Below are 26,285 nucleotides of genomic sequence, written 5' to 3'. Positions count from 1 at the left end.
TAAACCATTCCATTGTTGCCCTGGCTTTATGTTTAGGGTCGTGGTCCTGCTGGAATGTGAACCTCCGCCCCAGTCTCAAGTCTTTTGCAGACTCCAAGAGGTTTTCTTCCAAGATTGCCCTGTATTTGGCTCCATCCATCTTCCCATCAACTCTGACCAGCTTCCCTGTCCCTGCTGAAGAGAAGCACCCCCAGAGCATGATGCTGCCACCACCATATTTGACAGTGGGGATGGTGTGTTCAGAGTGATGTGCAGTGTTAGTTTTCCGCCACACATAGCGTTTTGCATTTTGGCCAAAAAGTTCCATTTTGGTCTCACCTGACCAGAGTACCTTCTTCCCCATGTTTGCTGTGTCCCCCACATGGCTTGTGGCAAACTGCAAACGGGACTTTGTGCAGTGCACGACTAATAGTTGTCCTATGGACAGATTCCCCCACCTGAGCTGTAGATCTCTGCAGCTCGTCCAGAGTCACCATGGGCCTCTTGGCTGCATTTCTGATTAGTGCTCTGCTTGTTTGGCCTGTGAGTTTAGGTGGACGGCCTTGTCTTGGTAGGTTTACAGTTGTGCCATACTCCTTCCATTTCTGAATGATCGCTTGAACAGTGCTCCGTGGGATGTTCAAGGCTTTGGAAATCTTTTTGTAGCCTAAGCCTGCTTTAAATTTCTCAATAACTTTATCCCTGACCTGTCTGATTTGTTCTTTGGACTTCATGGTGTTGTTGCTCCCAATATTCTCTTAGACAACCTCTGAGGCCGTCACAGAGCAGCTGTATTTGTACTGACATTAGATTACACACAGGTGCACTGTATTTAGCCATTAGCACTCATCAGGCAATGTCTATGGGCAACTGACTGCACTCAGACCAAAGGGGGCTGAATAATTACGCACACCCCACTTTGCAGTTATTTATTTGTAAAAAATGTTTGGAATCTTGTATGATTTTCGTTCCACTTCTCACATGTACACCACTTTTGTATTGGTCTTTTACGTGGAATTCCAATATAATTGATTCATGTTTGTGGCTGTAATGTGACAAAATGTGGAAAAGTTCAAGGGGGCCGAATACTTTTGCAAGCCACTGTATGGTTATGTGATCTCTGGGCAATTTGTATGCACTAACTTACTTTTGGGGTCTCTAGATGCCAGGTACTTTGGTAATCCTATGCACAATTGCACAAGTGTTTTCTTGGTACCTAATGTTATATGGGAGATTTGATGCTTGAAAGTGGAAGTTTTGGGGACATTTTTTAGATTTTTTTTTTTATTTTTTACAATACATGTAAACCATAATAATTACACAACTTACTTTATCAATATCCCCAGAGAGAAAAGAAAAACACCATAACTTAACATAACTAGTAGGTCCTCAAAAAAAAAAAACCCCAGACACATTAAACCTATAACTATAAATTATCCAGAGGTAAATAGATAGGCCACCATGCGGGGTTTACCTTGATGTGGTATGGCGGCTTACCAATCTTATGATCATAATTTTGTAACTAAAAACCCCTGGTTTTTGTGAATACACGCACTAGCATAGACAATTTATTTATGAAATGGGACCAGGAAATGTGCATTGTACATTCCTGGCCGACTCCTTTGTTCCTCACAGAGCAATCGTTTGGTTGCGCCCCCCCACTACTACTGCTGTGTCCCGCCTTAAACCTTTCTGTCTTGCTGCCCCTTACATTTGGAATGCCCTCCCTGATTTCCTCCGGAGAGAATCCTCCCTCAGTCTTTTTAAAACCAAACTTAAAGACTACCTTTTGGAGCACTCGCCCAGTACCTGACCTGGGAACTAGCATTTATATTGTAATATCACCCACTGTGACCTACAGCACTTTTATTTGCCTATTTGTGTCTGTAAGTTACCCTCCCATCTAGATTGTAAGCTCTACAGGGCAGGGACCTCCATCCTCTTGTGTCTTTGACTCTTCTCTTATTGCAACTATATCTTTTATTAATTTGTGTTTATTGTAATACTTTGTATTTATCTATCTCAATACCCCCTGTTTGTATTAATGTATTCTACTGTACAGTGCTGCGTACATAAGTAGCGCTTTATAAATAAAGATATGCATACATACAATCCCCCCTATTTTTTTGTATGCTTGTAGTTAATTTGGCCAGATCAGTCACACTTCCATTGTATTTGTATACTCTATTTAGCCTTTGAGTGCTCCCACAACCCCAGGACCAGAAATGTTCTTCCATATTTTTTGAGCTTCCTGTAAGAATCTTTTTAAAAATATTTCTTGGAATTGCCTTTTCATATTCTATATTACTGCTAACTTCTCTCACAAGCTGGGAAATGTTTGGGACTTCCTGTTTTTTCCAATTTCTGGCAATTAAAACTCTGACTGTATTTGATAATTGAAAAATTACTATTTCCAGAGCTTTGTTAGGAATTTTGTCATAACACCAGTTCTGGAGATAAAACGAAATCTCATGAAATATAATTCGATATCAGAGAAAATGCTGAAGTCCAGAAGGATTGGATGAGAAAACAGAACCATCAAATGTGTAACATATCTCCTATTTCTTTGTTACATCTCCAACAAGTATTAACAGTTCCTGGATAAATCTGTGACAATTTTAGGGGGGTTAGGTAACAATTGTATAAAATTTTGTAAAAATTCTCTTGGTGTGTTATGCATTTCGTATAGCTCTGTGTCCTGGTTATTGCTTGTTGCCAATCTTTTATAGAAAAGTTTTTATTTAGACATTTTTCCCATTTCTCCATTACAGGGATTTTTGTCAAATCTTTAGGTCTCTTTAAAATATTATAGATCCTTCACAGACCTTTTTCTCCCTCCCAGAAGAATTATTTTCTCAATCTGATAATGATCTTAACTTGCTTTGGGGAAGAGATGTTAAGTACGTGCATATTTGTAAATATTCACAAAATTCAGCTTTCTCAAGGCTATATTCTTCCTTTTAGAGAAGTAAAAGTTTTAAAATGATCTATATTGTATAAGTTTTTTAAGCTGGAAGAACGTTCTTTACCCCAACCTTTTGTGATCCGTTTTCAGAATGGGTTCCAGAATATAAATTGGTGCGGAGAAGGAAGAGGAGAGTATAATGTATCAATTATGTTTTTTCCTCTCCAAATTTTGACTCTTGACTTTAACCGTAGGAGGCAAATTTACGGAATTTTTCTTAACACCTTCGCCATTTGACCATAGTAGTTTATCCCATGAAAATGGTTTCAAAAGAGTAGTTTCAATTTCTACCCGTTTCTTTTGTGACTGTATGGTTAATAAATCTACAGTTAGATTTAAAATATTGGCTTTGAAGTATTTCTTTAGATCTGGAGCTCCCAGACCTGTTTCTGCTTAAATGAGGAAGTGAGGCAGAACACGATTTTAAATAAGACACATTCCGCTCTGATTGGCTGACCCTACATGATTAATAAGGCTGTTAGAGAAAAGTCAGGTGAAAGGATCAGAATCACCAGGAACTTGCTTGCTGCTCTCCAGGCCAAGTGGCTAAGGCATTTCTGTCAGTAACTTATGTATTTAACCTAGCCCCATAGTAAAACCTGCTTTTGTCTGCTGCTGTAGCATTTTTCTTTCTCTGACGTTATCAGCAGTGCTGTAACTCTTCAAGGCAGGAGGGTCAAAGGGTCCTCCATCCACCTTTCCCTAATCTGCAGCTGCCAACATGATATATTTATGAAGAGTTCACAGGGGGTTACGCTGAGTGTCCGTTATTATTTATTTGATTATTGAAACTTAGCAGTAGCTGCTGCATTTCCCACCATAGGCTTATACTCGAGTCCAATAAGTTTTTCCAGTTTTCTTAAGTAAAATTAGGTACCTCGGCTTATATTTGGATCGGCTTATACTCGAGTATATACAGTAACTATTCATATATCACTAAAAAAACAACTCTCTTTTAGAAGCGAAAGAAAATGCATACAAATCTATAGCATAAAGTCATTTATTTTTAATCAAACACACATACAACATGCTGTAAAAACACTAATAATGTTTAATTTTGTGCTTCGTGTGTTACTGTGGAGGTGTGACCGCAAAGTGGGTGTTCTTAACACGTTTGCCGGAGGTTAGCTATTCTCCCTTTTTTTTAAGTGTTGCCAGGTATTCAATGATCTTGCTCGCACATGTTGGGTTAGTTATATTTACTGAATCTATTTCTTGGAAAACTAGATTATTGATAATGTTTAACTGTAAGCTGAGGCCAGCAGCACGTGTTAAGGTCCCCATACACGGACCGTTCTGCTCGCTTGGCGATGTCGCCAAGTGAGCGGATCTTCTCCCAATATCCCAATACGGGTGGGTGATATCAGGAGAATCCAGGATAATTCGAGGTCCCCGATCCGACTAGATTTTTTAACCTGCCCGATAGAGATCTGGCCGATTTCAGGCCAAATATCGGTCGGGCAGGCCCATCGGTAGTGCTCATACACGGGCCGATTAGAATCGGCCCGTGTATGGGACTGATGTGAATGATGAATAATCTCTATAAAATGCTGCAGAAATGTGTTGGTGCTATATAAATAACAGGAAATATATAAAAATAAAATTTTGACGACAATTCTAACTCTTAACTGGCTTTCTAAATGATAATGTGATGTAACCTGTACATTTCATGACAGTCTGCTAAACAAATCAGTCAAAAAGGCTGTACCATTACACTATTTAAAAATAGGCCTTTCTCAAGATTAAAAATATCATAAGGGCTCGTACACCTGCATTCAAAAATTACATTTCCATGTGAGAACAAGCACATACTGAAGAATGAAATGAGTTCCTTGCTGCGCTCCTCTGATGTGGAATGCAGGAGAACGCCACCGCTGGGGAGAGCAGGAAGGAGCCCATTTCATTTTTCAGTATGTGTTGTACTCACACAGGCGCATGTTAGCATGGAACACAGCAAAACACCACTGCAGGGAAACGCAGAAACAAACACTTGTATGTATGAACCCTAAAACATATTTGAATACGACAACTTCAAAAAAACAGGGAAGAGAATCCATTTAAGTACATCAAAAAGCAAATAGGTCAAGGATATATAGAACAGGTAATGGACCCCCTTATCCAGAACCCATTATCCAAAAAGTTCAGAATTACGGAATGCCCATCTCCCATAGACTCTCTTTTAATCAAATAATTCACATTTTTAAAAATGATTTCCTTTTTCTCTATAATAGTAAAACAGTAGCTTGTACTTGATCCCAACTAGGATATAATTAATCCTTATTGGAGCCAAAACAATCCTACTGGGTTTAACTACTGTTTAAATATTTTTTTAAGTAGATTTAAAATAGGAGATCTGAATTATGGAAAGACTCCTTATCTGAAAACCCCCAGGTCTCGAGCATTCTGGATAATGGGTCCCATACCTGTATGTATATTATATATATATATATATATATATATATATATATATATATATATATATATATATATAATGTATATATTTTTTTTAATATATTTATAGTATATAAATATAATATTGAGTAATGACCATGAACAAATGTATCAGTGCACAAAGTAACAATAATACCTTCTGTACTCTTAATGTATTGCAATTATAATTGGGTATATTATTCCTATTATTATATAAATTCCTCAATTTCATAGTGTGCATGATATTTAAAAGTGAAAAATTCTAAACAGAGATGTTTATAAGGAAACTATTCCGCCAAAGGGCAAAAATGATATTTAGCTCTGCTTGACCCAGTGAATTCTGTAAGGCAGATATGGCTGAGGCACATAGTTAAAGGCGCTGCTGTCATGAGGGGTGTTGAGAAACTCGCCACAGGTGGCAGCACCCCACAAGTTACCAGGGGTGGAAAAGGTCACTCCTAGTAACTTTAAGAAACACATTTCCAGGTTTAAATTTGGCTCTTTTGGTGCAGAGAGCACAACTGTGCTTTCTGTACTACCAATGCATGCTGATCAATGGATACAGTCCTATGGCTCCCTACACCAAATACAATTTAAGCTGAACAGAAGCTCATAACATGCTATGTATGTACATTTTAAATTACACCAAATCACTAAACAAATAACCTTTTTAGTTGAAAAAAAATACATATTAGTGCTTTTCATATCCACTTTGCACTAGTAAATTAGTGCCATTAATCACTAACACTGTAAAGGTCCCCATACACAGACCAATTGTAGCTGCCAATATCGGTCCCTTGGACTGATTCGGCAGCTTATAGGCCCGTGTAGGGGCAGAAACGAGGGGCCTGCCCGACTGATATCTGGCCTGAAATAGGCCAGATATCGATCGGCCAGTCTAAAAGATTCAGTCGGATCGGGGACTGCATCGGCTCGTTGATGTGGTCCCCGAACCGACTGCCACATTGCCAATATAATTCGATTGTTTGGCCCCAGGGCCAAACGATCAAATAAGCCTACATGCTCCCCGATATAGCCCACCTGTAGGTGGGGATATCGGGTGAAGATCTGCTCGCTTGGCGATCTTGCCAAGTGAGCGAATCTTAACATGTATGGGGAGCTTAAAGGTCCCTTGGACCGATTCGGTAGCTAATCGGCCCGTGTATGGGGAGAGCAGAGCGGCCTGGCCGACCGATATCTGGCCTGAAATTGGCCAGATCTCGATCGGCCAGGTTAGAAAATCTGGTCGGATCGGGGACCGCATCGGCTCGTTGATGCGGTCCCCGATCCGACTGCCCCATTGCAGCCCACATAATCCGATCGTTTGGCCCCAGGGCCAAACGATCGGATTATTTTATTTTTTTACCTAAATGCTCCCCGATATCGCCCACCCGTAGGTGGGGATATCGGGGGAAGATCCGCTCGCTTGGCGGCATCGCCAAGCGAGCGGATCTGCTCGTGTATGGCCACCTTTACACTGTTCATCTTAAGCAGCCTTTGGATCAGGTCATTTAAAATAACAAAAAAAAGACAAAATCATTTATGTTGGGAAAACAGCAAACAAAACTGGTGCCTGTACTACAAATTTCCAGAGTGTCCTAACTAACAGCTAGTTGCATCAAGCCCATTATTAAAAAGTGGTAGGATGGGTGGAAAATTATTGGAAACTAGGGGGCAGCTTTACTAAAACACATGGAAAAGTCTTGTCACCATGAAAATCCATATTTTATCGAATTGTCAATGCGACAATTAAAAAAAAAAAAAAAGTCAGGATTTTCAGGTGAAACCCAGCAAAATCTCTCACACAAAAGAAAAAAAAAGAAGGGATCTTTACCACTGACTTCTACACAAACCCAGCAAGTTTAATCTGGTACATTGTCGGCTTCGGATTTTTAGCCATTTAGATGCATAGTAAATCTTGGAAACCTAGCAGCATTCTTTCACTGTGATTTTTTTTTTTTTAAAAATACTCATTGACGCAGGTATTGCTGGTAACCACACGAAATAGGTATCTTTCGCTTTCTACCCTTGAATAAGTAAAAGCTGTAAGCTGAAGAAAAAAAAACATTAAAAAAAAAAAGTCCCTCGTTTACTGCACTTAGCACAGGCTAACGCGTTTTACTAACAGTTATCATCTCCACTCCGAGAAACACAACCCAAGTTCATCACTCCCCCAAGACGGATACGTGTAGCGTAGCTACGCCTATGTACGTTAGTGTGACATCACAGTCTCGCGCGATGAGACTTGTGACGTCTAGATTACCTATCCGGCAGGAGTAAAGGCGCTAGACGTTAACGGCTCTGCGGGACTTTTAAACAGCGGTCTGAGACTGAGGGCTTTGTTGAGAAAAATCGGGACTATAAGGCGGTATGGAGGTATGATACAGACCAAACTTAAAGAAAGTTTATGCAGTGTATCGTTAGGTTTGAGCGGGTTAGCGTTATTTCTCGAAAAAACATAAAGCGTTCCGTTAACTATTTAGAGAAATCAAATGAATAAGTTTATATATGCTTACAAATAAGTGCTGTGTTCTAAGCAGAAACAAACCTAACAGTTATGTCTGAAATGTGCATGAAGTGGTGCTACACGTAAGAGACTGACAAACGTGCATGTATTTACCAAATAAGATTACTAACAGTTGAACTCTAAAGCAAAAGTTATAGAATATAACTCCTTACCTTTATTAGAGGACACTTATGTAATATGCATATTCTGCAATGTTGTATACCTGACTACTATTTTACTGGTTTGTAAAAATGATTTTTGATGCCTGTGTTATAAAAGGAGAAGGAAATACATCAATGCTGGGTGCTGAAATGTTAGCCAGCCCCTCAGTGATTATACTTGCTTCCCTGAAAACTGCACCAGACTTCTTCCTGGATCTTTCTTCTAAAGCCATGGGGCTTCAGCTATGATCAAAGAAGTTGGAGAAGCTTTTAATGTGGTGCTCCTACAGAAGTACCCCAGATTGGTGCAGTTTTCAACAACCAGGAACGCCAGCCCACAGTCTCAAGTAAGTGATTATAATCCCTTTGTGGGGAGAGTTAAGGTGGCCATACACGCACCGATATTATCGTACGAAACCTCGTTTCGTACGATAATCGGTGCGTGTATGGCATGTCGGCGAGTCGACCGATATCGCAGGAAGCTGCCGATATCGGACGACTCGCCGATCGGACAAGTTTGAAAATTTTGATCGGGCGCCATAGAAGGCGCCTGATCAAAATTCTCCCTTCAGAGCTGAATCGGCAGAAGGAGGTAGAAATCCTATTGTTTCTACCTCCTTACCTGCCGATTCAGACCTGAATGGTGTGTGGCGGATCTTACGATGTTTCGTGCGACCAATGGTCGTACGAAACATCGTCAGATCGCCACGTGTATGGCCACCTTTACTAACAGTTGGCAACTGCAGTAATTATATTTGTTATTCTCTTTTAATTGGAAAGAAAGCTGAGCATTTAGGAAGCCCGGTATTATTTTCCAGAATAGGTGGCAAACATTTGCATAAAAGCCTTAAAACAGTCTATGCAGGTTAATTGTAATAGTTTAAAGTCTGCCCTTCGTTTACTGCTAGACTGAAACACCAGAGAGAAGCATACAATTTTAAATGGTAGAGTGAATTATTTGTTATGTAAACATTGTAATTTAGAAATAAAAGTACGCCATAAAAATCATGACAATCCTTTTAAAGGAGATGTCAACGCTAACTTTAATGTTAGGGTGCCTTACCCCCACCTCAACCGCAGGCTCCCTCAACCTGTTCCTACAGCCTGCACCACCGCATTAGTTTTTTCGCCATTTTGCTTGTCACCTGGTGGCCATTTTGCCAGGTGACATCATCTAGCGCTCAGTATATGTCCCAAATGTGCATGCGCGCATTTTTTTATTTTTTGAGCAAGCTTTATTAAAAAACGCCAACAACAGATATCAGTTGCCCTGTAGAACATACACACATTAAAACGGATTGGAAGTGCGCATGTGCACCACGCCAGGCAGACAAGCAGAATTCAGAGGGGAGGTGGGAGAGGGAGCTATTGAGCTGTGCAGTGAGAGAAACATCAAGGGATCACTGCAACTTCACCGTTTGCTTTTGAGGGACCGGAGTTGCAGGTATTTAAAGAATGCTGTGAGGCTTTTCACTGCTAAAATTTTTGGTTAGAGGGTTGACATGTCCTTTAATGGATGAGAGGTATGTTTGTCATTTTGGGGCTGTTTAGAGTCTTTCTAGGGATTTTGAAGAAAAAAAAAAAAAAAAAAGCCTTACTTATCCTTTAAGAAACATTTTAATGTGTGCAACTTCTTATTTTCAACATATTTCAACATTTCTTTAAAATACAAGGAAAGGCTAAGTCACTTGAGGGTGCCAAAATGTTAGGCACCCCCAAGTGAATTTAATCGCTTACCTGGTACCCCAGGCTTGTTCCCCTGTTAGGAGAAAACAGCACCAGCCCAGGGTACCTTCTACCTGCTTTGTTTTGCCGGTAAATACCTGGGACCGGCGCTTGCGCATTCGAGTGAAAAGCCAACTTCTCTGTTCAAGCTCGGCTTTTCACTCTACTGCGCATGCGCACACGAGCGAAGCAGGAAGTGCTGCAGCTACCCCAGCTCGTGCTGTTCTCTCCAAACAGGGGCCCCAGTCAGGGTAAAAGGTAGGCGATTAAAGTCACTTGGGGGTGCCTAACATTTTGGCACCCCTAAGTGACTTTGCCTTTCCTTCTCCTTTAATGCATGCCACATTTTAAATATATATTATAAAAAATATATGAAATATCTATTATTAAATATCTATTAAAAATATTTAAATATCTATTACAGGTATGGGATCTGTTATCCGGAAATTGTCTCTAAATTCAGCTACTGAGTCTTGTAACTCCGTCCTGGGTGTCTTGGTAGCCCCCCTCGTAACGCTTTCTTGCATGGTTACTTATTTTTGGTGAGATAAAAACCAATAGTTAGGGCTCCTTGGGGGTAAACCTTGAACGAGATCTTCATTGCTATATAACTGTGCGATAATGTGCTGCTTCCTCTTAAAACAAACCCCCCTTTAGAAGTGCTTCCATCATCACTATTGTGCATACTTATTTTTGGTGGACTGCCTGTTTTTAGCATATTTACATCTGTCATATTTTTTCCATTTCACAATTGATTTTAAAGGGATTCTGTCATGATTTTTATGGTGTACTTTTTATTTCTAAATTACACTGTTTACATAGCAAATAATTCACTCAACCATTTCAAATGTTATTTTTGAATAACAACAAATATATTTTTGCAACTAGTTGTAATATTATAATGCGTTTGAAGCCATCTCAGTGCATTGTGCCTGTTTATGAGCTTTCAGAAGGAGCCAGTTTCTACTACTGCCATGTAACTGGAGGAGTCCAAAGCCAGACTTGGATTTTTTACTGTTGAGTGCAGCAGTAAATTGTAACTGAAGTCACATGGCTGTAGTACCCTGGCAAATGAAGAATATGGGTAGCCCTATGTCAAATTTCAAAATTAAATATAAAAAAAAAAATCTGTTTTTGAAAAAAGAATTTCAACACAGGATTCTGCTGGAGAAGCTCTGTTAGCTGATGCGTTTTGAAAAAAAGATATTTTCCATTACCGTATTCCTTTAATGATATTTAGTGATATGGAAATTATTACATTGCATCAGTGATGATTGACGACTTAGGTATTTCATATTTAATGGGGTGTGTACTTTTGTTTTTTTATTAAATTAATTTAAATCCGTATAGAAATCTGATTTCACTGTAACATGTCTGTTTCCCTTGATCGGTGACTAAAATGCAAAATTAAACCAGTGCAATTCAATATTCTATTACAATAAAAAATGAAAACTTCTAAGGTGTGTGGGAGGATGGGTGTGAATACGTCTTATAGGCGCTCTATATTTCCATTAAATTGATTGAAATTGGCTAAATATTACTACAGCATCACATGAACCTATATTACCCATATTATTATGTACACAGATCTAAACTTGAAAATATAGCCCCCAAATTTTTTAAGGGGAGAAAACTAATACCATAGAACCCCCATTTTGCGTTTTTTAGGAGACCAGAACAAAAGTGCTAAATCCATGAAATGTAAAATCGGTAAAATGCATTATATGGGTGGAACCACAAAAAATGTCGTAAAATTGGGGAAAACTTAAAATCGGTGTATGTAAAATTGAGCCTTCACTGTAAAATACAAAATAAAATCCAATTAAAAAAATCTAAACATTACAATTTTTTTCACCTACAATTTTTTTCATCTATCCAACTGGTGACCAGCACCTGTCTGGCTGCTTTGACTGCTTACCTTTGTGTAAGCTTTATATAGTGTCCGTACTGAGATTAACTGGCCCCCCTGCATTGTTCACACTTCAGATTCATGCTGTAAACCCCTATATTGTAAAACCCTGTATTGTTTACGCCTTTTAGTCTCTGCATTGTTCGCAACTCAGCACCCACGTTGTTCACCTATTCACACATCAGACAGACTGTAGGAGCAGTGCCAATATTGTGTCACTGTGTGTACTGCCTGCCATATGCTGCCTGTGTGTGCCATACTCTGCCTGCCCTGTGCTGCCTGTGTTTGCCATACTTTGTCGTAAGCCAACTGTGGGAGGTGAACTTGGCAGGGATTTGTTCTGGGAATAGTCATTATATGGCCCATAACGTGTGTAATTATGTGTTGTGGTTTCTGTGCTATGCACAGGGGAGGCATATTGATTTTAGGGTATGTCTTATTATGACATAATAAACTTTTTTCACATATGAATGAAAAGTGATATCCTTGCAGTGCACACCAACCATTTGAGTTTTTTCTGCACTACCATCATTAATGTGGGTATGGTCTTAAAAGCTCATATGATAACATGGGTTTGGTTTGAAGTGGGTGCAGTTTAAAAAAGGGGAGTGGTCAAAATGTGCTTTCATTATCATCCCTCCACCATTTAGACCAGAAAAATTCTGGCCCTCTGTACCGCAGAGGTTGGACAGCACTGATCTGTGGTCAACATGCCATTTTTATTAGTTTTAACATGCTTTGATTGCTTGTAAATTTCCAATCAGCAGCTATGCAGAACTGGAAACACATTAAATTGACTGGATATGCAATAAAATCATCAAAATATTTAGTTAATTACCCATTGTGGTCAAGGATCACACTACTTGCACTGGCAACAAAAAAAAAATTCTGGCAAAACAACAAAATGCAGTCAGGTCCAGGTATTAATAAATACATTATTTGGACAGAGAGAACTTTTTTCTAATTTTGGTTCTGTACATTACCACAATGAATTTTAAATTATTCTTAACATTTATTTATAAAGTGCCAACATATTCCGCAGCTTTGTACAATAAGTGGGTTTCATACATTGGACATACATATAAAGCAATCAATAACTGATACAAGAGGTGAATAGAGCCCTGCCCAAAAGAGCTTACAATCTACAAGATGAAACAACGCCGATGTATTTGAAGTGCAGACTTTCAGATAATTGTGTTAAATTAAATAAGTGTGACGTAATTTAAAAGCTTGTGCCGAGGTAAAAATCTCTGTATGTAGGCACAAGACACTAACCTGGTAGATACCCAGTACAGGTATTGGATCCCTTATCCGGAAACGCATTATCCAGAAAGCTCCGAATTACGGAAAGCCCGTCTCCCATAGACTCCATTTTAATCAACTAATTCAGAATTTTAAATCTGACTTCCTTTTTCTCTGTAGTAATAAAACATGATCTTGTAATTGATCCCAACTAAGATATAAATAATCCTTATTGGATGCAAAACAATCCTATTGGGTTTAATTAATATTTTATTGATTTTGTAGTAGACTTAAGGTATGGAGATCCAAATTACAGAAAGACCCCTTATCCGGAATACCCTTGGTCCCGAGCATTCTGGATAACAGGTCTTATACCTGTATATGTAATTCCTAATTAAGCTTGTTTGTTATGTGGTTGGGCAGTTTTCAAACTTTAAGTAAGGGTACTGAGTGCCGGCCGTTGTTTCACTAGCGTCATCGAGCATTAAGTATAATATGCCGAAGTACCCACATCGGGACCTCCTGTTCTATTTTGATGTAAAATCATTAAGTGCTGGCAGTTGCTTAATCGATGCAGGGGGGACAAGTGTGTTGAATGAAATAGGTGCGTCGTAATCCTCAAAGCTTGTGCCGAGGTAAAAGTCTCTGTATGTAGGCACAAGACGCTAACCTGATGGATACTCCGTATATATAATTCTCAATCAAGCCCATTTGTCACATCGCTGGGCAGTTCTCTAGCTTTAGGTAGAGTGCCAGCACTTGTTTCATTAGTGTCATCGAGCATGAAGTATAATACGCCAAAGCACCCACGTTGGGACCTCCTGTTCTATTTTGAGGGAAAGGCATCAAGTGCCGGTAGTTGCTTATAATCTATACAGGGGGGGACTGGGCACCGAGGTTTGGGTATAATTTACACTGTGCATTAATCATAAATTCGTGGTAACATCTATATGTACTAGACATCGGGACTGTGGGCTCAAATTCTGAACAGAAGCCACCAGTATTTGAAAATGTATATTCATCACATCCCACTGAGGTATTTACACGTAATATAAACCAGGACTGCATGCTCAAACTTTGTGTATGATATGACACAGAGCATTGACGCCCATTTTTATTATTTCTTGATCGGAGGTTTGTTTTGTGGATCAGTAGACCTATCCACCTCATGTACAAATTATTCTTTGGCAATTTTTATGCTGAGGTAAAAAAAAAATATTTTTTAAGGCTTGTAGGTATAGGATTCCCCTCCAATCATAGTTAACTGCGGTAGCTGTTGAATTTAAGGAAATTACAATATTTGCACCTAAAGTGTATATATTCTATCTAGTTATCTAAACCATGTGTGATATTCAAATTATTTACTCCTCATGTGACATGTTTTTAAATAGTGAGGGCTAACACTTATTAATGGCTAGTGGTAAAGGCGTCAAATGCCGATTAGGAATTATATGCTGAGGGGGTAAAGCACTTTGTTGAACCCCATATTAGGGGATTTGAAGTCTGGTGGCTGTTAACTTTGGGAGTATAATAAAATATGGGATTAGGTGTTTAGTGATGGCGGTTTCCCCTCCCTTCCCCCCTTTTCTATTTCTTTGTGTGATCCTGCATTCACCAGTCTAGATATTAATCCAAAGAACCGTGGTCGTTTAATACATCAACAGCTTACAAAATAGTTATGGAATAAAGTTACACCACACAAGTTGCGTATGAATAAAACAAGTGTTTTATTAACAATGACTCGTGGTATTTGAAAACATATCATTCATAATACAGTCTCAAGTTTATGGTGATATCTCCACACCTAATAAAAATAAGGGAATCATACTTACCTCCGCTTTAGTCCACTCTCCCTCTTTTTGTCAAATCATTAATGAGAACAGGTTTACTTTAATGTGGATTTCTCCCCACGATGACATCAATAAACTGGATTCATTCCAATGCTTTTAGTAACAGTTTCAAATAGAATAGATCTGTTACACTCTCCTTTAATAATTGTAACATGTTAAGATCCTCCTAGACATAGTCAATATCTGGAGCAATAATCTAGTTGGTAATATTGTTACAATTTAGAGTAACACATGACACCAAAATCATGACAGACATATGTATTGGTTCTATCAACGCGAAAGGTCTTAACTCACCTATTAAAAGGTATAGTCTTGCGCGAGACATGAAACGCCTTAAGGTACAAATTATGCTTGTCCAAGAAACACATTTTAAGAAAAATCAAACTCCGCTCCTCAGATTTAGGGGTTTCTTCACAGCCACCACTAGCATACCATACCATAATAAATCCAGAGGTGTAATGATTCTTGTGGCTGACTCGTTAGGCTTCACCCCTCTAGCATCACACTCCGGTAACTCAGGCAGATATCTTTTTCTAAAAGGCCTCATAAATGGAACTAAATACACACTTGCTTCAATATATCCCCCCCCGACTAAACAACATACTGCCCTAACAGAGACGCTGCAAGCCCTGCTAGAATTCGAAGAAGGCACACTCATCCTAGGAGGTGATTTAAATGTTACCTTAGAACCAAGCCTTGACTCCTCCTCAGGCCGCTCCACTATATCCTACAGAAAAATTTAAATATTTAAAAAGCAACTCAGAACCTACACACTGATGGATACATGGCGTGTCACTAACCCAACAATGAGAGACTACACATTCTATTCACACCCGCATAACACGTATAGCAGACTGGACTATATTTTTATCCGCCACACGGATATCGGACTCCTGAAAGGTGCCGACATTGACATGATATCGTGGCCAGATCATGCCCCTATCACATGTACACTTTTACATAAGATACCCCACCACCAACCTTCAAACCTGGAGACTAAATGATTCCCTTCTGAGAGACCCATCTACCAAAAAAGATTTGATCCAGAAAATTCAGCAATATTTTATAGAAAATAAAACAGATGGAATGGATCCCTGGATAATCTGGTTAGCCCATAAATGTGTCATCAGAGGGGAAATAATCAAAATAGGCGCCAGGAAAAAAAAAAGAACAAAACGCTAAGCTACAACAACTAAAAACTAAAATTCAATCTCTAGAGACACAACATAAACTCTCCAAATTTGCCAACACATTAGATACCCTTACACAAGCTAGAAAGGAACTACGTGACACTTATTCCTCATATCTATGGAAAGTGATTGAGTTTAATAAAAAAACTTTTTTTGAACATGGCAACAAATGTGGCTGTCTCTTAGCTGCAGCCCTAAAGAAAAAACAATTAAGAAACCATATAACAAAAATAAGATCCATAGGGGGTTCCACAGTAGCAACCTCCTCAGAAATAGCGGAAGTTTTCCGTCAATTTTATACTAAACTATACCAATTAGCTGACCCTAACCATCAACAACACCTCTGTAATACATATCTCCAAGAATCCAAAATCCCTACAATATCAAAGGACGCTTTAACCACCCTAGACGCTCCCCTGACCAATGAGAAGTTTCTATGCGCTATTAAGTCTACCAAATCTGGGAAGGCACCCGGCCCAGATGGGTTCTCAATTTCATATTATAAAGAATTTGGAGACCACATTATCCCACACTTAGTGGAGGCTTCCAACTCTATTTCCAACAACAAAAATATACCCCCAGAGGCACTAGAAGCCCACATTGTACTTATACATATGAAAGGAAAGGACCCCCTCGATCCAGGGGGTTATAGACCAATCTCCCTATTGAATACAGACACTAAATTATACGCATTATACGCAAAAGTTATTGCTACCAGGCTTAATCAAATTATAACAGACTTAATATCCCCAGAACAGGTCGGGTTTATTCCAGGCTGAGAGGCAAGTGATAACACCAACAGATTATTTAGCATAATGCATCACTGCAAAAGACAGTCCATCCCAGCAATGCTTCTCTCCACCGACGCGGAGAAGGCCTTCGACAGGGTGGACTGGACTTTCTTAAAGAGCTTTCTAGCTGCTATTAATCTAGGCCCCAGAATGCAAGCATGGATCTCCACACTATACACATCCCCGACTGCAAAGCTACGCATTAACGGAGAACTCTCCTTACCATTTCATATTCGCAATGGGACCCGCCAAGGCTGCCCACTTTCCCCACTTTTATTTGTCTTATCCTTAGAGAGCTTCTTAGGTAGAATTAGAAATAACCCAGACATTAGTGGCATTAAAATAGGGAAAAGAGAGCATAAAATCGATGCATATGCAGATGACTTACTTTTCTTCCTCAGGAACCCACAAATTACGCTACCCAATCTGCTAAACGAGCTCAAAAATTTCGCCCTGATAAGCAATTTTAAAATTAACCTTACGAAGTAAGTAGCTCAAAACTTATCTATCCCTCCCGCAGAGTTCACAGAGGTAATGCACAATTTTCCGATTAAAACGTCCCACTCCTATTTCACATATCTAGGAATTAAGATTTACGCAGATCTAAAGCTCACAATAGACAGAATCTATAGAGACTTTCTTAATACCATCAAAACAGACCAACACAATTGGTCTAAACCAACCCTATCATGGATAGGTCGCATTAACTCCCTTAAGATGAATGTGCTACCCAGATTTCTTTATATCTCCCAAGCTATCCCATACCCCCCACCTAAAAATACATTCCGCACCTTAAACACTCTAACTAAATCATTTGTGTGGGACAAAAAAAAACCCCAGATTAGCTAGAAATACACTTTGCGCTCTAAAATCTGACAGGGGCCTCAGTCTCCCTGATTGGGAAGGATACCACAAGGCGACCGTTATAAACAGATGCCTAGACTGGTCCTTCCATAGAACTTCAAAGTTATGGATCAGAGTAGAACAGGAATCCTCTACCACTCCATTACGGGCAGCTATCTGGCTACCCCACTCCGAAAGAATATATAGAGATAAAACAGATACTAAATTGAGATATACCCTAGATATCTGGGACTCCCTAACCAAGTCAGGAAAATGGAGCAACTCACCTACGAAATAGAAGCTAGAATTGCACTCTGGAATTAGCTTTTTTTTACAAATGAAACCAACTCAAAAACCTAGAAGACTTACTAGGCGACATCCCCCCCACTGATAGGTTAAAATATCGCCAAATCAGACTCTTCATACAATCAACCTTCCCACCACACAAAGAAAAGCCAGAACCAACAGAAATAGAACGTATTTGGTCCAAAGACAGAGCCCCCAAAAGGGCCATTTCTCTTTTATACAAACAGATTCTGAACCTTCGATCACACCTGGCAGACCATTTCAGAGCAAAATGGGAGAAAGACCTTAACATCAATATAGACGAAATTCAATGGGCCAAAATAATCCGATTAATACACACCTCCTCCCAATGTACAAAAATACAAGAACTCCACTATAAAATACTAACCAAATGGTACAGATATCCCACAAAATATATAGCGCAGTCTCCCCAAACTGCTGGAGATGCGGTAAACACCCAGGCACTCTCATACACATATTCTGGAGCTGTCCAGTATTGACCCTCTTTTGGTCTACAATACGGGATACCATCAAATCACTCGCAGATATAGAGATCCTAGATACCGCCCCGACAATTCTGCTACATGAAACCCCCTTCTCAACTAAAACATATAGAAATTCCTTAGTCCCAATACTGTTAGATACAGCCAAAGCTCTTATACCGGTAAAATGGAGAACAACAGAAAGCCCCACGATAAGGGATTGGCTGCATAAAGTGGCAGAGATTCATAAATTTGAGGAGCTGAAATCCAATTCTGCCGCAGACTCTCAGAAGTTTATTACTAAATGATTCTACTGGAGAGAATTCACAAATACAGATACCTTCAGGCGTTTATGTCTCGCATAAGATCTTAACCACATAAATTTCCCTGCTTAGAGCTGGGAATCTGCCTACACGGATGAATAAAATAGGGTTACACACGGGCCCTGGTAGGCACCCCGACCCCATGTGTGCACCCTACAAACCAGCAGAATCTCAGCCAGCCTTCCTCTCATGTCCACTGAAGCCTCCTAAGTTTTTTCCCACCACCTATCCGTATGCTTTTGAGCATTTTCCATACGGTAAAATCATAACTATTCCAGACAGGTTTTTCCTTACCCCCTCTACTCCCCTACCCCACCCACCTCCCTATGCCAGTTTTATATACCCCTTTTATCCTTCTCCCTCCCAAATTGATATTTTCCTTTTCACCCCCTTGTTATAATGTTTTAATCATTTTGTCGGACAATCCACTGTCTTATGGGTAACAATTGGCCCACGTAACTAGAGTAACAACCAATTAGCTGGTAACAGTGTGATATTTGCTAGCTCAAGCCCCAGACCATTATAGAAAGTTATTAAGGTTTAAAACAATTTAAATTCTTTCCTTCTTTTCTTTCCTAGTAGTTTTAAGGCAGGTCTGCCTAAACCTTGTGTCTTTCCAAACAAAACTTGGTGTGTGTAAATTGGAGCCCTTACCGTTTCTTGTGCATTGAGGGAGCAGCATATGTATTAAATATGTGCTTGGCAGAAAAGCATTAAAGCATTTAAGGGCACCAAAAATGTTTTCCCCCACTTAAGGGTAGGGAAAATGTTTTTTGTTTTTTTTGTAAATGCAGGTGCTTAGTGACCTGCCTCAGGAGGGAGCTTCCAGTGTAGGTGGCCATTTTCAATGACTTGCATGTGCATAATGAGTGAGTCTTCACGCATGCACATTATGAGTGTGTCTCTGGGCATGTACATAATGACAAAACCTGGAACACTTTGCTTAGTGTCCCAGCATATACAGTGGAGCAAATAATTATTTGACCCCTCACTGATTTTGTAAGTTTGTCCAATGACAAAGAAATGAAAAGTCTCAGAACAGTATCATTTCAATGGTAGGTTTATTTTAACAGTGGCAGATAGCACATCAAAAGGAAAATCGAAAAAATAACTTTAAATAAAAGATAGCAACTGATTTGCATTTCATTGAGTGAAATAAGTTTTTGAACCCTCTAACAAAAAAATTAATGCGAATAAGTTGTCCTGTGCCCTTAGCAGAAAAACACCTCCAAACACAGCGAGTTGAGTTAATGCCAAAGAGCTCTATTTTGGTCTCATCAGACCACAGCACCTTCTCCCAGTCACTCACAGAATCATTCAGGTGTTCATTGGCAAACTTCAGACGGGCCTGCACATGTGCCTTCTTGAGCAGGGGGACCTTGCGAGCCCTGCAGGATTTTAATCCATTGCGGTGTAATGTGTTTCCAATGGTTTTCTTGGTGACTGTGGTCCCTGCTAATTTGAGGTCATTAACTAAAGGTGGCCATACACGCACCGATATTATCGTACGAAACCTCGTTTCGTACGATAATCGGTGCGTGTATGGCATGTCGGCGAGTCGACCGATATCGCAGGAAGCTGCCGATATCGGACGACTCGCCGATCGGACAAGTTTGAAAATTTTGATCGGGCGCCATAGAAGGCGCCTGACCAAAATTCTCCCTTCAGAGCTGAATCGGCAGAAGGAGGTAGAAATCCTATTGTTTCTACCTCCTTACCTGCCGATTCAGCCCTGAATGGTGTGTGGCAGATCTTACGATGTTTCGTGCGACCGATGGTCGTACGAAACATCGTCGGATCGCCACGTGTATGGCCACCTTAACTCCTCCCGTGTAGTTCTAGGATGCTTTTTCACCTTTCTCAGAATCATTGACACCCCACGAGGTGAGATCTTGCGTGGAGCCCCAGAGCGAGGTCGATTGATGGTCATTTTGTGCTCCTTCCATTTTCGAACAATCGCACCAACAGTTGTCACCTTCTCTCCCAGCTTCTTGCTAATGGTTTTGTAGCCCATTCCAGCCTTGTGCAGGTCTACAATTTTGTCTCTGACATCCTTGGACAGCTCTTTGGTCTTTCCCATGTTGGAGAGTTTGGAGTCTGCTTGATTGATTAATTCTGTGGACAGGTGTCTTTTATACAGGTGACTAGTTAAGACAGGTGTCCTTAATGAGGTTGACTAATTGAGTAGAAGTGTCTAACCACTCTGTGGGAGCCAGAACTCTTAATGGTTGGTAGGGGTTCAAAAACTTATTTCTCTCAATGAAATGGAAATCAGTTGCTATCTTTTATTTAAAGTTATTTTTTCGATTTTCCTTTTGATGTGCTATCTGCCACTGTTAAAATAAACCTACCATTGAAATGATACTGTTCTGAGGCTTTTCATTTCTTTGTCATTGGAAAAACTTACAAAATCAGTGAGGGGTCAAATAATTATTTCCTCCACTGTAGATATAAATCTAAGCAGTACTCCAGTCTATTGAAGGATGGTGCTGCTTCTTGCCCAGCATGAGTGATAGTACATCTTATGTGCTCCTTTGCATCTAAATTGTATGATGTGCTTTTTTGTGATAATCGACTAGCTTTGGCACACCTTTATTTTTAGACTGCTATTTTAGATCTTCAGTCATTTTCTTTAAATAACTTTTGCTGTTTGTTTTTTTCAGTCTCTAGAGGATGGTGATGGGTTTCCGGACTTGGAGGAAGATGAAGAAATTGATCAATTTAATGACGACACTTTTGGAGCTGGAGCAGTGGGTGAGCAATATGAGTTGAAGGTTGGCTGGGAATTTAAGTGAAAGGAATGTCGACATTGGGAGATTTTGCCTAGAGAAAGATATTAGACTCCCGTGCTGCATAACAAGCTAATTATTTTGATATTCTTAAGTAATTACTGCAGCGTTTCAACCTTTTTACTAAAATCTTTCTTTTAGGCATTTAGACATTTTACTAATTGAATAAAGCATTTCTTAAATTTAATTTTGATATGTCCTCTATTTATGTTTTTAGGTAGAAAGACAGTACATTATTGAACAAACAGCTGCACCTATTACACCCAGAAAATATTGTTGTATATAAATATATCTATATATAGTTATAGTTATAGTCATGGCCAAAATTCTTGGCACCCCAGAAATTTTTCCAGAAAATCAAGTATTTCTCACAGAAATGTATTGCAGTAACACATGTTTTGCTATACACATGTTTATTCCCTTTGTGTCTATTGGAACAAAACAAAAAAAAGGGAGGAACAAAAGCAAATTGGACATAATGTCACACAAAACTCCAAAAATGGGCTGGACAAAATTGTGGATAAATAAGATAGTTTCAAACATGCGATGCTCCTTTAAACTCACCTGGGGCAAGTAACAGGTGTGGGCAAAATAAAAATCACACCTGAAAGCAGATAAAAAGGAGTCTTTGCATTGTATGTCTGTGTGTGCCACACTAAGCATGGACAACAGAAAGAGGAGAAGAGAACTGTCTGAGGACTTGAGAACCAAAATTGTGGAAAAATATCAACAATCTCAAGGTTACAAGTCCATCTCCAGAGATCTAGATTTGCCTTTGTCCACAGTGCGCAACATTATCAAGAAGTTTGCAACCCATGGCACTGTAGCTAATCTTCCTGGGCGTGGACGGAAGAGAAAAATTGATGAAAGGTTGCAACGCAGGATAGTCCAGATGGTGGATAAGTAGCCCCCGAACAAGTTCCAAAGGAATTCAAGCTGTCCTGCAGGCTCAGGGAGCATCAGTGTCAGCGCGAACTATCCGTCGACATTTAAATGAAATTAACCGCTATGGCAGGAGACCCAGGAGGAACCCGCTGCTGACACAGAGACATAAAAAAGCAAGACTACAGTTTGCCAAAATGTACTTGAGTAAGCCACAATCCTTCTGGGAAAACGTCTTTTGGACAGATGAGACCAAGATAGACCTTTTTGGTAAAGCACATCATTCTACTGTTTACTGAAAAACGGAATGAGGTCTACTAAGAAAAGAACACAGTACCTACAGTGAAATATGGTAGAGGTTCAACAATGTTTTGGGGCTGCTTTGCATGTGTGCAAGGCATCATGAAATCTGAGGATTACCAAAGGATTTTGGGTCTCACTGTAGAGCCCAGTGTCAGAAAGCTGGGTTTGCATCTGAGATCTTGGGTCTTCCAGCAGGACAATGACCCCAAACATATGTCAAAAAGCACCCAGAAATAGATGGCAACAAAGTGCTAGAGAGTGCTGAAGTGGCCAGCAATGAGTCCAGATCTAAATTCCATTGAACATCTGTGGAGAGATTTTTAAATTGCTGTTGGGAAACGCCGCCCTTCCAATAAGAGAGACCTGGAGCAGTTTGAAAAGGAAGAGTGGTCCAAAATTCCCAGTGAGAGGTGTAAGAAGCTTATTGATGGTTATAGGAAGCGACTGATTTCAGTTCTTTTTTCCAAAGGGTGTGCAACCAAATATTAAGTTATGGGTGCCAATAATTTTGTCCAGCCCAGTTTTGGAGTTTTGTGTGACATTATGTCCAGTTTGCTTTTTTTCCCTCCCTTTTTTGTTCTGTTCCAATACACACAAAGGGAATAAACGTGTATAGCAAAACATGTTACTGCAATACTTTTCTGTGAGAAATACTTGATTTTCTGGAAAAATTTCTGGGTGGCCAACAATTTTGGCCATGACTGTGTGTGTGTGTGTATATATAATATTATTATTGTTTTATTTTATTATTGTTATTATTAATATTATATGTTATTATGATCAGTTAGGGACTATTATCAACTTATATGCCAGAAGGCAAGTTTAAAGTATCTTGAAAGATACAGGCTTCCTTAGGTGTGGCTATCCTCGCATATTTGCTTTCTGTATAGGCACCTATGTCTATTACTACTATCAACCATACTGTTGGGAATATATAACATTACATAATCAAGAAAAGCATTCCTTCCAGGAAAATGGAAACAACGTATTTAAAATGTGTAACTAATTATTTTGGATTATGAGATTAATCATATCAGCTGTAAAGGAATTGGTTTTGTTATTTTATGAAGAATGATGAAAGTAAAATGCAGATTTTTTTTAATTTTTAGTGGGTTATGTAATAAAAAGCACAACTTTTGTGCAGGAGCAGTAACCCATAGCAACCAAACAGCAGGCAGAATTTACTGGTCACCTGTTTAAAAGCAAACATCTTATTGGTTGCTATGGGTTACTGCTCCTGGACAAGCAAAGTGGTTTTCATTACATGGGGTCTGTGATTATTTTCTCAGTTGGGTATAACTGTTAGTTCAGGGTCTGCATATAAAAGCAAAACTATACCCCAAACAATTTGGATGTCTAAAATATCCCCTCATCTAAATAAACTGATTTCATAAAAATATACTTTTCTATTAGTATGTACCATTGGATAATTGGACCATTGGAAATTGCCTTTTAAGCACTAAGGGGCAGATTTATGAAAATGGTCATTCCTGTGGGATTTTTAGAAGCATATTTATCAGTGGGTTAAATTTAAAACTTATCATTTTGATAAATACGCTTCTAAAAATCCCATAGGGATTAATAGAATGTAGGTGAGTTTTTATGTATTAAGATCTAAACTCACATTTTCATCAGCCCCAAAGTGTTTGTTATGTCATGTCTTGTGTGCCCTGTTCAGATTCCTAGGCTGAGAGTTTGCGAACCAACAGGAGCCTGTTTGCTGATAATCTGTGCATTGTGAAGTGACCCCTGGTACAGTTGTAGCTTTGTCACCTTCCACCCTGCCATGCTCTTTAGCACCTTTGGTGTGAGGTAATTTCCATGGGGTTGGTCCAGGGTGTAAAGCTGTATTGTGATGTGCAGCACTTGTAGCAGATGCTTTTTTCCTTTAAGAAGGCTTTGCGGTCCTCTATTGACTTTCCTCTGAAGGCTCTGAGGCTTTCCGTGTAAGGGACACCACTTACCATGGCCTTTGTTCTTTTTCTCCTCCTGAGAGCTATTGGCAGATCTGTGGAAAGAAGCTGGAGAGGAAATATTAGTTTTGTGAACTGTTACTGCTTTGCAAGTGTTAGGTACTGAAGGGGTGGTATGTGGCAGAGTAAGATCAAAACTGTGGTCATTCCTCATCTTGGCTTGCTGGTATACAAAGTCCACAAACGCTATGAAGGGAGGAAATGGTACATTGTATGCTTGTTTGAATTTAGACTCATGTGCTATCCACTGTTCTTGCAAGTTGTAGGGTATCTTTTGCTCTATGGGGTTAACACCTCTGGCTGTGTCAAGGAATGCGAGTCCCGGTACCAAGTTTTTGGTAACCTTTATAAGATATTTTAGAGATTGCACTTTTCAAAAGAATTGACTGTTTCCTATTACCTCTGCTGAGTCATAGCATTAGTTAAATCTTTGCCAGATCATTTTGAGACCTTTCTCTGGGTGGTTTATGTTGATCACCCTTATCCTTTTGGCATGCTCTGCAGACTTGGTTCCTAGGTATTTGATTAGAAGGTCTATCTCCTCACTATGAGAGGTCGAAGCCTCTGATAGTGTTTTGAAAAGGGCAGGTGCTGTAGTTATCATTAAACTTTACAAGTCCTTTGCTAACTAGCTCATGCCATGCAAAGAACTTGGCAAAGTTCAGTGTGGTCCGGTTGGTGCCAGGATAGGTAGGTGAAGGAGTGTAATAGTGAGGTGTCATGTAATCATACCTGTCTGGAGGTTCTCCTATAGGCTGATTTCTGACATACCGCTTTAACATAGCAGAGGAGGCGGTTGTAGGGTTACCAGTAAGCTTGGGTAAGCATGGCTTACGGGGGTGCCCAAAAGTAGGATCACTTTTGTCATTCTTGGTCTAGCTTGCATTTATCATTCTTGGTCTAGCTCACAGGGAGAGCGATGACCTGGTTCTTGTGCATAAATTTATTTATTTATTTGCCCGGGCAGTGGGTACATCGTGCACCTGGGGCTACAAGAAGCTATTTTCACTGTGTAAGCTCATGTTAACTGATTCTAGTAGAAATGTATAGTTACCCAATTTGGATTCGGTGCAATGTCTTTTTTTTGGTTTTTTTTTAAAAAGAAAGAACGTTTTCGTGGGGTAAACCTACTGTTTTGGTATTTAAATCTTGTTCCAGAAGTTGAAATACACAAAAAACGTACGATTTAAAAGCTCAGATTCTCCTGAAAAAAAAATTAAAATAAAAAATTGTTTTCCTAGATAAAATAAGCTTCCCCTGAATTGAGAGCACAAATTGTTCAAAAGTGCGCAAATTAAATATGAAATTCTGCAGACACTTAAAGGGTTAAATATTGAGCTTTTCAGAAGATCCATTATTTGTATTTAGGATATTTTTATCTTTGAACGCATAGATAAGTGGGTAAAACACAACCTTTAAGTAATTTTAAGGAATTTCATTCCCTAATTTTAACTAATTTCGACAGATATTTACTCATTTGTAATTCAGAATATGTAACCTTGTTTAGTATGATATTCGGGGCATGTATGGCGGCTGTGGATATCCGTCGACTCGTCAATTGGCCAGGTTAAAAGATTTTGTTTGGGTGCCATTGAAGGCGCTCCAGTAAAATCTACGTTCAAGGCTGAATTGGCAG

The 26,285-nt window shown here is 39.4% G+C and overlaps 1 protein-coding gene across 1 annotated transcript in view; it reads left to right on the top strand.

Annotated features, from left to right (window-relative positions):
- Window positions 1-7,637: 7,637 nt before the first annotated feature.
- Window positions 7,638-26,285, top strand: part of patl1 (protein associated with topoisomerase II homolog 1) — a 94,807-nt gene continuing 76,159 nt past the window's right edge. The window contains exons 1-2 of the mRNA NM_001102823.1: window positions 7,638-7,750; window positions 21,366-21,456. Of these exons, the coding sequence (NP_001096293.1) occupies window positions 7,745-7,750; window positions 21,366-21,456 (97 nt within the window). The 5' untranslated portion in view covers window positions 7,638-7,744. The remainder of the gene's footprint in view (window positions 7,751-21,365; window positions 21,457-26,285) is intronic.

The sequence above is a fragment of the Xenopus tropicalis genome, chromosome 7 (assembly GCF_000004195.4).
Source record: "Xenopus tropicalis strain Nigerian chromosome 7, UCB_Xtro_10.0, whole genome shotgun sequence".
NCBI lineage: Eukaryota > Metazoa > Chordata > Amphibia > Anura > Pipidae > Xenopus > Xenopus tropicalis.
This window is presented reverse-complemented; position numbering and strand designations above follow the sequence as displayed.